General features: G+C 30.1%; 1 protein-coding gene across 1 annotated transcript; it reads left to right on the top strand.

Moving 5' to 3' along the window:
• Positions 1 to 4,609: 4,609 nt before the first annotated feature.
• On the top strand, positions 4,610 to 10,990 carry LOTGIDRAFT_104663 (hypothetical protein; the record flags this gene model as incomplete). The annotated part of the gene is made up of 14 exons (XM_009057068.1): positions 4,610 to 4,691; positions 5,005 to 5,128; positions 5,554 to 5,690; positions 6,355 to 6,500; positions 6,796 to 7,047; positions 7,363 to 7,518; positions 7,892 to 8,107; positions 8,252 to 8,421; positions 8,662 to 8,872; positions 9,280 to 9,367; positions 9,736 to 9,898; positions 10,181 to 10,299; positions 10,602 to 10,699; positions 10,868 to 10,990. Coding segments are annotated over 14 exons (2,085 nt in total), but the record flags the coding sequence as incomplete, so codon positions are not given.
• Between the last annotated feature and the right edge of the window lie 1,814 nt (positions 10,991 to 12,804).

The following is a 12,804-nucleotide window of genomic DNA, read 5'->3' as shown; positions in this document are numbered from 1 at the left end:
CCATAATAGTTGCAATAAGATTACACAATATTTTGCATTTAAGGACGGATACTGTCAGTTGAATCCTATTAAAATTTCCACTGACTTTTTTAATTCTCATATGTTTATCTAAAATGTTTTGCCTGTATGTTCATAATTATAATATTGCTTTCATAAGATCACAAGGATAATGACTTTGAAAATGCTATACAGCAATTATACAGCAATTATTACCTATTTGTTGCATCATGTTATGACTGTTATTATCACATTGTTTATTACAGCTAGTTACAATAAACTATATATTATTTAACAATTTTCTTGAAAAACATTATTTAAACAAATTATTAATTTTTGAATGTATTTTATATTTAGTTTATTATTGAAGATTCAAAATCTAGTAAATTTTGAATATACAAAAATTTATTTTGTTATGATTTACTTATATAGCTGCTTTAATTGTGGGACTTTGCTACTGCAAAGTCCCAGTTTTTTATTGAAATGTCCATTCTTTTTTTTTTTTTTTTTTTTTTTTTTGAAATTTACACACCTTCCTGAGCTTAGACTGCAGTAGTTGCAGCAACCATTCAACTTCTCTAGACCTTCTGTAGTGGCAATGTGTTCCTTAAATATATATTGGAACATTTTTGCAAAACCGGAAGTGCCACAGTTCAACATGTGCAAAAAGTCGAAAATCAGCTCTAGAAGGCGTATTTTTGCATCGATTTTCTTCGGGTTTTCATTTTTAAAATCTGGCTTTTCTTTCTGATCAGATAGCACTTGAAAAATTACGAAATTTGAAAATTTGTCGCAAACTTTTTTCGATTGAATTTTGCAATTTTTTTGCAAATTTTTTGTTTTTTGCATCGATTGATCTGAAATTTAAAATGCAAAGAGACATCAATAAAGTCAATGATATGATACAGTCAGAGTTTTGACGTCACTTCCGGTTTTGAAGTTGGAATCAATTGAAAGTACAATCTACTTCCGGTCGAATAACTTCCGGTGTAAATGAAATAGGTCAACGGAATTTATGCAGGTCGTAAGTAAATGCTAATACAAAAAAATGAAGAATATAAAATCCAGACCGGAAGTGATACTTTGGCTGCCATTTTGATTTCCCTGAAACTCTTCGATTGTTATTCAGCCAATTTCAAAGTTTTGGTGTCAAATGAAAGAACATAAAAATTAAGAGAGATCGCAGGAAGCCGATTTTTGAATTTCGATTTTGCTTTTTCGCAATTTGCAATTTAATTATTTCAATATTTGATGGCGTATATCTCGTGACCTTGACCTTTGATGACCTTGACCTTAAGTAGGTCAAAAGTCATTGACTTTGGCTACCCGATGATACTTTGATATTTGACCTCCGACACCTACTTCCGGTTTTATAGCTGTCCGAAAACAGCCAAAATCGCAACTTTGGACTGCTCGTACAGGTGACCTAATTGACCTAGAGAGTTAATTTTTGCAGATTCTGAATGGTCTTTACAAACTTTTTCGAACGATATATCACAATGGATTGTAATGCAAAATTTAATTTTTTTACATTTTTTAATTTTTGGAAACCTTTAACTGATTTTGTGAATTTTTTTACATTAATATAAGCATATCTCACGAACCATTAGATATAGAGGCTTCAAACTTGGAACATAATTAAACATACCCCATATAAATGCATCCACCCAAAAAAAATTGACGTGGGCGTGGCACATCCAGGTTAAATTTTCATTTTGTTTACATTTTGTTGTCTGGAAAAAAAATATATAGATTACAATTTTTTGGAAAATGCTTTTGCACACGCTTACCTCATTACTTAAGCTGAATTATATAAAAATCTCAGATGTTTCAGCTTTTTAGTTCAAAAAAAGGAACGGGTTTTACGATTTTCAAAATTTTCAATCTTAGATTTTGACCGTTTTTGACCTTGATAATTGTATATCGCATTAACCAATAGATGTAAAGGCTTAAAAATAACGCATGTATATGATATTATCAATATTTATAAAGTGAGTACAAAAAATTTGACGTGGGCATGGCACATCCCGGTAATATTCTGTTTTTTCAAAATTTTTCAAACATTCGCAAAGTCCCACTCTGTACCACCTGTGATTCTAGTTATTTTTTGTTATTATTTAGTAAACTTTGATCTTTCTAAATTTGAAAATTGTGAGATCCATGAGTTTAACATATTAGACCAATGAGATCTTCTAATGTTGGTTTGTTGGGATAATTCATTGGTTTAATCAGTTGTCAAGATACAAGTTATATTTCTAAACTTGAACTTTTCATTAATTCAAAAGCAAATTAACATATTCACTCACAATTTCAAGAATGAATTCTATTCAGACTCACTTATGCCAATAAAACGTATTTTAAGCATAATATTGTTCATTTTGTACACTTGCAGTGGCTTCATTGATTGTGTTCACTTTTTTGTGGTCTTGTTAATCAGGTCTTCGTCTGATAGCAACCAGATACTAACTTCTATTAAATAGTCCCAATTTATATAATGCTTATTCAAATGAAAATCAAAATTGTTTTAAATTTGTATATTTTGCTGTATCTATTAAATGTTTTCTTTCATATTTTATATTGTTATGTTTTTTGTAATAAAAGTTCTAAAAAAAACCAAAAAACAAAATATGAAGTTTTTAAAGGAGCACAGTCATGTGATTATTATTTTGAGTAGCTGAAAAAATTATTGTCTTTCTTAAATCAGTTTTGGAAAGAACCTTTTGCATTTTAAAAGACAAAAAGATAAGGGAATCTAAACTAGAGATATATCAGTGGTCAAAATGATAAATTACAGGACTGTGTCCCTTTGCTTAGTATAGTGCTAACTCTCTTACTGAAAAGCTTAACTTTTTGAATGTTATTATGTGTCACACAATGCATGTACACTTTCATTTGAAATTCTATTTTTTAAATAAATTATATTCTTTATGACATGTTCTTAGGCTAATAAAAAGTAATCTAAATGACAGAAAAGCATTTTCTCAAATTGCACTACCAATTAATCTACGTAAAAGAACCTTTTATAAAGTTATAAGAAATTTGTAGAAATATGCATTTTATTTGTAGTAAAGTATGATACAAAAAGTATAATATTTTATTTCACAGCATTTACTTATTTCAGTGTCTATTTCTTTATCTGTTACTTTGTTTTATTTCTGTAGAAAATGGCTTCTGTGATCATGTTCATAATAAAAATTCTACTTTTGAAATAAAAACTGGTTCTTTATTCTTTGAGCTTCGAAGATTGGTCTTTTGGAGCCTAAAATATAGTCATGCATTTTGAATTTTCTTTACAGGCACCATTTATTTAAAGCCAAAAGTATCTTATCAAGTTCTTTGTACAATATGTACCCTTTTTCCTCACTAGTATATTTATTGAATATAAAAAAAATGACCCATGGACATGTAGTGGCAAAAAGCAAGAAAGGTTTTTTCAGCCTCATTTCTTACCCTAATAAAGAGATTATTATTATACCTGGCTGTGTTTTTTCAGAACGATTAGGGTCTTCACTTCTAACACTGTTTCCAGGTTCAAGAATACCAAGCTAGGTGCACATCTCACATTAACACTATGGCCTGGATCACACCAATACTTGTGACCTTGGCCAGTGCTTTACATAGAAGTTTTTAGGAACTTCTTCACTCTTAACACCAATACTCTCAACAATTTATTGCTTATCACAGATTTTACTTGCTTCAGTTGCATTCTATTTCAAATGTTATGATGCAGATTGCTGCTGTAACACTAATCAATTATCAGTATCAAGTTACTGCTTAAAACAATGCATAAAATGACATTTCCCTGTCCAACTTTATTGTGCTAACAATGCCATCTTTTCTAACATACATCAATAAACTGATAGATTATGATAAACACTAATGTCCATATTTATGCTCAAGACTAAATCCGCTTGAATGTATTATATTATATAACTATTTTATAGAGGAGACTATATAAACTGTTCCCTCACTCTACAGTGTATTATTGCTTGAAAATTTCAAAATAAATGACTAAATATTATATAGGCCTCTCGGCCTCGGTCCCTAAAGTTTGATATGTTTACTCATAGTGTTGTTCTAAAAAAAAGCCTGTCATCAGTTTCGGGTAACGGACTGAATTCGATCTAAACTAAAAATTAGAAATAAATATCCCTTGTGTTCTTGAATTAGTGCTCTTTATTCAAGAAGCAAATTTATGTATAGTCTGTATCTTCCTAAATCGAATATGAGTTACGACCCTTACTCGGAAGTTTATTACTCATCAAATATGGCCGAATACATTTTCGGTTTTCAACAATTTTTCGTTTTATCGGCTTTATTAGTACTATTTTCCCATAAAAGTACTGTCGGTGGGTATGAATTTGTTAAAGAATAATGTCTCTTTTAGATAAGCCTTTCATATCATCATCAGATTATCATAAGATTTTTTTGTTGAAACCATAAAATGTCTTTCTTGATCTACTTTCAATTTACAATGAAGGAAATAAATATGATTCCATTCCTGGTTCACTTTATACAGAAAAAATCATTGTCAACTCTTCCTCCAATCTCCTTTCTAACTTATTTGATTTATTCTGACTCATGAAATTGTATTTCAGAAGCTGTGAGAACGAAAGAAAAAATTTATATTGATCTTCAAACCCAAAATGCCTGTTTCAGAGTTTTAAATGCCACTCACCAAGTTGGTTGTTCCTGTAAGTTTTTACATTGGCCTACCTTATTATGAATTATTTGTTATGGAGAGAAATGTTGAAGTGAAGCTTTTTCAACCCTAAAGGCCAGAGGCCAGTTTACTGACCACATAATTACGCAGTATATTTCCAAGTGTTCAGTAAAGCGACCGTTACCTGGTGATGTCACACAACTTTAAAGTCATATGCTTAAAGCTATATTACTTGGAGTTCAGGGTGCCGGCATATGACATTTTATTTCATTTACACTTAATGTTACAAGGGTTAAAGACAGGCATATTTTGCTGATTTGATGAAGTTTTTTTTTTTATTTCAGCGAAATCAGGAGGTAATGTAGGGACATTACATTATTTAGAATCAGAAGAAGATTATAATTGGGTATTAAAATCTGGACCACATACTCCATATATTGTTTTAATTACTTCTCTAGATTTTAGGAAGTAAGTGAAAGTATTAACTTTGTTTTAATGTCCAAAATCACTATTAGTATGGGCAACTCAGCCTGCTACTATAGCCCTACCATTATTAAAGAAATACCAATGATACACTAGTATTCTTAATCATAATATTTACATTGCCTAGTGTCATCAATTGAAAACTTTTCTGAAGAAGTTAATTTGAGTACTCAATCATTGCAATTCTGGTAATTCATTCTAAAGCCAAGGTATAATACTGTGTATGTATTTGGTCTGAATATTATTACCATGATTTATTTTGTTGATTAAGAAAGAATATAGAGTTGGATCGGATCAAAGCTAATAATTGTTTCAATGGTTAAGTGAAATTCACTGAAATTTTTTTATAATTTGTAGCCTATAAATAAGTGAAAGTTGTGTCAATAAAAAAATATTTTCCGACATTTCAGAGATAATGTAGAAAGATTAGTAAATACTAAAAGAGTCAATGGTATATTGGTGTTAAATATACTGAACAATCAAAGTTTATCACCGATACCAACTGAAGGTTTCTCAGCTGATAAATCATGTCCTAATGATAACTATGGTAAGTATATGTTATAATGCTTTTACACTGGCTTGAGACAAAATATAATGTTGACATTAAACGGATCATATTCGTAAAACAATAAGAGCTCATCTCATACTACAAAAAATGTGAATGGAAAGAAGAGGATGATTGACACAAAAACAAGTATGATGCAGGGCTACACAAAATATAAAGGTGTCTGCACACAATTTTGTTGTAAAATATGTGCCTTCTATACCAAGGACACAGAAGGCAAACACAATTCTTGAAACAGAGAGGCGTGCTAAGTACACAAAGGTCACTATTAAAATTTTATCTCAAAATTTAAGCTAATTCAGCTAATAATTTGGTGTTTAGTAAAGATATTTATTTATTTTCAAATTTATTGATTTTCTTTGTGTATTTGTTTCAATTTTATTCATGTTATGACAAATTACAAATTGAAATTCACAGTAAACAAAGGACAAAAAAATAATTTTGTGCCTGCAGAAATTATTTTTGATACAGCAAAATGTGTCTGCCAGCTGGTAGTGAGCGTATGTTACCTTGTCTGGCAAGCTGTCTTTTAGAATTGATTAAGAATTAAAGCATAAACCCATGATTCATTTTACAGTAAAGAATTTAATTTTTAAGTAGTGACCTGATTTATAATTGTTAAAAATCTACTGTTTTATTTTGTCAGGTATATACAGTAATTCCAGTGATTATCAACATTGTAAAAAAGTCAAATGGAATGCAGCTGGTGATGGGCTGTATTTTAAAGATTATCATGATTTTCCCATGTTTGCTATTTCTAATGTGACAGATTTTAATGTATTAGTAGATCAGGTTAGTTGATTTATATTTAAGTGAGCTTACAGTGTTTGTGTCATTGGTTCTTGTATTGATAGAATGACAGATAATTCTGATTGCCAAAGATCTCATCCTAACACCTGTTTCAGGTATAAAAAGGTAGTTTATGATATAGAGGTTAGTGTTCATCAGTAGAACTCTTGATTTTGATGTAGATTTTATATCTTGATATATACTTAAGCATATATTTTTACATTTATTTTATTTACATGAATAACAAATTGTCTGATGTCTTTGCTGGTTTGCTTAACTCTTCTCTATTTATTTACAGTGTTATCGTAAATTTAACAAACCAATCAATGGCACTGCTAGAAGTTTTCCTATTTGTGCTGCCCAATTAAATGACAGAATGGATGCAGCTAAAGATACTATCACATGTATCCGCCGATCTAATCACATGACCAATCTGAAACAGACACGATATTGTGATGCCATGGGGGATAAGAATATTGTAGCAACTACCAAAATGGTTGATAAATCGGAACAAAGACTCAATAAATCAGTTGTTGTTGTTTCTACAAGAGTAAGTATTCAAATTTTCTAGGTGTATTTTTGACATGATGTCATAGTATTGTATATATTGGTGTTGATGTATTGCTTTCACACGGGCAATAATTAATTGAGAATCTGGTTTAACTTAAAGCAAAAAAGTGAGTTATCATTGTGGGTGAACAAAAGAACTAAATGTATTTAGTAAATAGCAGGTGAACTTAAGGAAGCATGAAATTTTGAAATGAAATTTCTCCAAACTGTATTCTCTAGAAACATCAGTCTTTTTAGATGTTTCTGTGTGTTATTCACATGTAAACATATTTCATGTAATGTTTTTTGATTTCAGATGGATTCGTTCTCTATGTTTGAATATGAATACCAGAATTCAGATACAACTGTCACTGGTATAGTAGCGTTATTATCAGCTGCTAAAGCTTTAAGACCAGTGAGACAAATATTACAGAACGCTTCTAAAGATCTCATGTTTACATTCTTCCAAGGGGTAAGTCTATCTACAATACAGAAAGTATTGATCAAGATGTTTTAATTTCTTATCTTCTGCAATAGATGGCTTGATGGGAATATCAAATTCTGTTTAATTCAACATTTAAAAGCACAATCTAGTAGTCTGTGAGTTCTGAAAGCTTGTTTTTTGTTATAAATGTGTGATCTGAAAATTTATCTTTTGTTATAAACGTGTGATCTGAAAACGTATTTTTTGTTATAAACATGTATTCTGGATATTAAATCTTTCTTCTATTTTCAAATCACATAAGAATTATTATTCCTCAGAAGGTTTACCCTCAAATTTATTTAAAATTCAGACGATCTCAAAATTGCATTTTTATTCTTTAATTCTGATGCTTGTGTTCCAGGAAGCGTTTGATTATATTGGTTCTAGTAGAATGGTATATGAAATGGAGAAGAATAGTTTTCCTTATGAAATTAAAGATGATGTGAAGTCCAGCCAAATTGTTAAACTACCATCTATATCACATATAATAGAATTAGCTCAGTTAGGACATCGTGATGAGGGCAAGCTTTGGATTCATACAGATCCTATATCTAGAGGTAGTGGTTCAGCTAGTGAGGTAAGGGACTATTTACATTACTGTTTCCCCTATAAAGAGATTTCCTTCCTGTTTGTGTGTATTGTGCATCTTGAAATCGATGTTGGTTGAAGCATTGACCTGTTATTTTTTTGAGTACATGTACCAGTATTATTTTTCTTACAGATAGAGAAAATGATTAAGTATATAAAAGATATAGGTACAGAAGAGAATGTTAGTTTAGATGATGTAGGACCAGATCAACCCCTACCACCAGCTTCTGTTCAACGATTCCTGAAAAAAGCCAATATACCTGCCATAGTTCTAACTGATCATAAACAACAATACACTAACAAGTAAGATTCAGTTTCACAGAATCCCATAAAAAAATTTTTTTTTATGTTTTTGAAATGCAAAAACAGAAAACAGTTAAAAGTGAAAATTGGGTAATACTAAGTTTGGAAATAGTTGATCTAATAGGATGTTTTTCTAAGGAAATATAAATTATTTTATTTTTTTCGCGTATACATAGGTATGTAATGAATTTCTATTTGATTTAGATGCTAAAACTATGAATGAAATCATTTTGTTTTCAGATTTTATAACAGTAGATTAGATTTACCAGACTTTATAAATGCTAGTTATCCAGACGATTTAAATGAGACTGAGAAATATGATTATGTAACAGAACAAGCTAAAGCATTAACACATGTATCTACAGTGCTAGCTCAGTTTCTGTATAAATTAACCACTGGTGAAGATATAACTCCAAATATCTCTCAACAAATACAGGCTGATGAATTAGAGGTAATTTGATACTAAATCGTGTTTTCTTCTCAGGTGTCTCTATGCAGGCAGGGATTCTTTCCCTTCTAGAGCACTCACTGTGACATTGCAGCTTTGATGGCCAGCCCCGCTATCCTTTGATAATGAAATTTGAGTATTTACTTTTTTCACACTGTGTTGGTTGATGACTACTTGTTTTCTGGAAGTCATTCTTCAAACTATAATTTTTAATATCTTGAGCCAATGTCATAAAAACTTAATTATATTCGAGCTCCATATAATAATTTCTGTGTTACAAGTGAGAATAAACACCTGATGTCATTCTGTGACTTGTTTTATCAACTCCACTTTCCTCTCAGAGCAGCCATATAACTAACATTTTCAAAGAAATTACAAGAAATTAATAGTTGTATATTTTATTATTTCAGATTGCCCATCTATTATACTGTTTTCTGGAGAATCCTGTCTGTGAACTATTTAAACAGAGTGTCTCTCCTGAAGATTCTGATGACTTAAGTAATTATATTATTATATTTTTAAGATAAAAAAAAATTTTAAAATTTAGTTAAAGCAAATCAAAAATAAACCTTAGAATTTGGTAAATTTATATAATGCATTATACATGTTTAATGCTGTAAAGCCAACTTGGTCCAGAATGAGATAAAGCCATAACATACAAAAAGTATAGCTATGATTTATTTAGAATTGAACAATGACAAGAAATTTGTTTACTCCATAATCTATATTAACTAGGCCAATATTTTACAAGGATAACAACTTTGGTTCACAACTAACGGTCCTTTTTACCAGCTGGTTCGTGGAAACATTAAATGATATTATTTGTTGTCTTCAATTGTTTCATCAATTTGCTTTTTCAGAAATAGCCAAGAAACCATTCCCATTTTATGTGAGTGTAGATAGTAATACCAATCAGATTACTAGACTCACTCATTCTATATTAGCTCAGTATCTGGGAGAAAGATTGGTCAATAGTACTAAAGATGATTGTAAACAACCAGATTCAGATAAGGTTTGTCATTTTATTTTGTTAAGTTGACAATTCAGATTGGTTTATTTTGACATTTATTTTATTTCCTTAGTAGTTAAAATGCTATTAATGCTATAAGCAACTATGCCTTTATTCTTTGTAAAACATATATATACTGTTCAAGAGATCGACATCAGTCTTTTCAGATAGTAATTGGAACAAACCATTTTGACATTATTTATAAATTATTACTAGGTAAAATTATTATAGTTTTGTTTTGTTATTTATGAATATTGAGAAGTTGATATAATTTTATATAATTGATATTTATTTTTGTAGAGATATAATTATTTATGGATGGAAGGATCTATTAAGTCTGGTAGTTCTGATAGAGAGGGCTGGTGTATCAAATCTACAGCAATACTGTCTAAAGCTCAATCCCCAGCTTTCATTATAGATAGTAAGTAGGATGTATTTAACCAAAATTTTCACCAAAATTGAGTTTTGCTACAGAATTCTTCAGCAATCTGTAATATCTATTACATGTCTTTTACATGGGTAAAAAACTGTGTGTCATGCAAGCATAAATATTTTTGTATCCATTTGCCTAGGCTGCAGTTTTCATTCTGTTTTGAGCTTGAAGCCTGACACTTTTCTGGAAATTAATGAGGTTGCATATAGACAGATCATTTTGGGAAAATATATATACATACCACATCTGAAGTAACGTATTATGTAAAATATAACTTTGTTTATCAATAGACTATGATTGGTTATCTGAAGAATATTCAACTTGGACTGAAAGTGTTTGGTCTGTGTTTAAAGTACGTGTATTTTTAATACCCAGTGAATCACAAAAGGTAAGAAAACTTTAATTCTGAAAATAAATGTACATTGACTTTTAAAGGATAGTCTTCCCAACATCATGAACTATAAGAATATTGATACCTTTTGGTAGGGAAGATCCAGAACAGGTTTTGGACAATTCTTGACTTAACTTCATGGCCTTGTTTCTATGTAATTTTCAGGTACTAACATTCTGTGTAGGTTTTGGCATCCTACTCGTTTCATTGGTTGTCTTATACTTATTAAGTATAAGTGCTGATATCTTGTTTATGTCTGCTGCTACATCTGATAGTCAGCCATCTTGAAAACATTGTTCTTCCACTCAAGGTGTGTCTTTAATCTTCTGGTAATGGTTGTTTGGAATGGTGTAATTGCGAGATTTTTTTCTTCAAAAGTTGGTAGTCATTGGTGATGGTTTATTTTGGCTGCTTATTTGGAATGTTTGTGGTTCTTACTTTTTTGAATGTGCTTTTATATTAGATGTAGGTAGAGTAAGCCCATTATAGAAAAGTGCATTATGTAGCAAGTCAATGTTAATCTGGTCAATAAGTTATGGAATATCCTGATTGGCCTCTAATTGATCTGATGATGCTTTATTGCATGCAAAATTTCAACAGCTAGACATTTTAATGTGTAAATTAAGATCAACCATCTATGTGAAGAGAAAAAAACCCAAATGAAAGATATTGTGAATTTCAATTGATCAAGAGTGGCAAATACAGTCAAATCATTAACCTTTATAAGATATGAATGTTTAATTAGGCTAGGATTGAACCTTGAACCTTGGAAGCATGTGGTTTAGAATAAAAGATACATTGGTTTGGGTCATAAAGAAGGCTATGTTATTGGGAGGATATGATTAGAACAGTAGAAAACTAGCTCCTGTTTTTTAACATTAATGACAAGAGATAATTTCTTAAAACGATTTTCTGGGATAATTCAAATATTGAGGTATTTAAAAAGTATATAGTAGTGAATCCATGGCTCAAATTCAGAGCTATATTTTAATAAAAAGAGCTGATGAAGGAAAGAAATTGGGACTTTAAAAATAATGTATTGCACTCAGATGTTGATTCAATGTGTGCACTGTATGGTATGTGAAAATAACTTGTAAAGTTTTCATTTTTATTGGTATATATGTACATACTACATTTTGTGCATGTTAATTATGTTTCAAAAAATTGTTGATCTAGGTATCATTAAAAATAAATGGTCCTGTAATTATATTACATTTAACAATGAAATAGGAAAAGAAAGAAATTGATATTGTTTCTGTAGTACATGACATCCAGATTGTATTTAATTAAAACTCTACAGACTTTGACAATTTCTATAGGTAGCTAAGTCAAGATGCAACAAGCCCCTTAAACTGTAGTACTGATACCCTACACTAGTAGTTGTGCTTACCAAAACATAAATTGAGACTATTGATTACTCTAATTTATTGTTTTATTTCAGACTCTGGTATTCTCATTAGGAATTATAATAGTCCTGAGTTCTTTAGTAATTGTTTACTTTCTCAACGACCGAGCATCATTATTGTTTGTAGAAACAACTACTTCTCGGTATTATACATAGATAATGGTCATCTACCAATTGTTCAGTTTAGGTTTTGGATGTTGGATTTCAATCATGTTGATGATGCACACAGCAAATTTCATTGATTGACACAAGTCAGGAATCAAAATATTGATGTTTATTGTTTATGTTGATGATTGTGTTTTTGTTTACTGTTTATTTTGATTATAGTTGGTCAACAATATTTATGCCCCTTTTTTAAAAAAAACTTAAAATAAAGTGTAATAGTGAAAATGTACATGAGAAATGTATACTATTGAATTTTGATATTAAAATTTATCACAAAACGGCTTATTGGAATCCTCCAGAGTGCTATAAATAGTAAATTAGTTTATACCCAATATCAAATGTAGTGCTCAGTCTCTGAACCCCCAGAGAATTAAATGGATGTATATGATATAATTGACTAACATAAGTTTGTATTGCATTGATATGTTTGTTTACAATACTTTAAGAACAATAATTAATCAATTACAAATTTATTATATGATTCAATTTTGGAGTCACATTTTTTGAAGCTGTGCATTTGTTTTTCAATGAG

Source organism: Lottia gigantea, assembly GCF_000327385.1.
Source record: "Lottia gigantea unplaced genomic scaffold LOTGIsca_3, whole genome shotgun sequence".
Classification (NCBI taxonomy): domain Eukaryota; kingdom Metazoa; phylum Mollusca; class Gastropoda; family Lottiidae; genus Lottia; species Lottia gigantea.
Note: the sequence above shows the minus strand (reverse complement) of the source record. Positions and strands in the feature narration are given on the sequence as shown.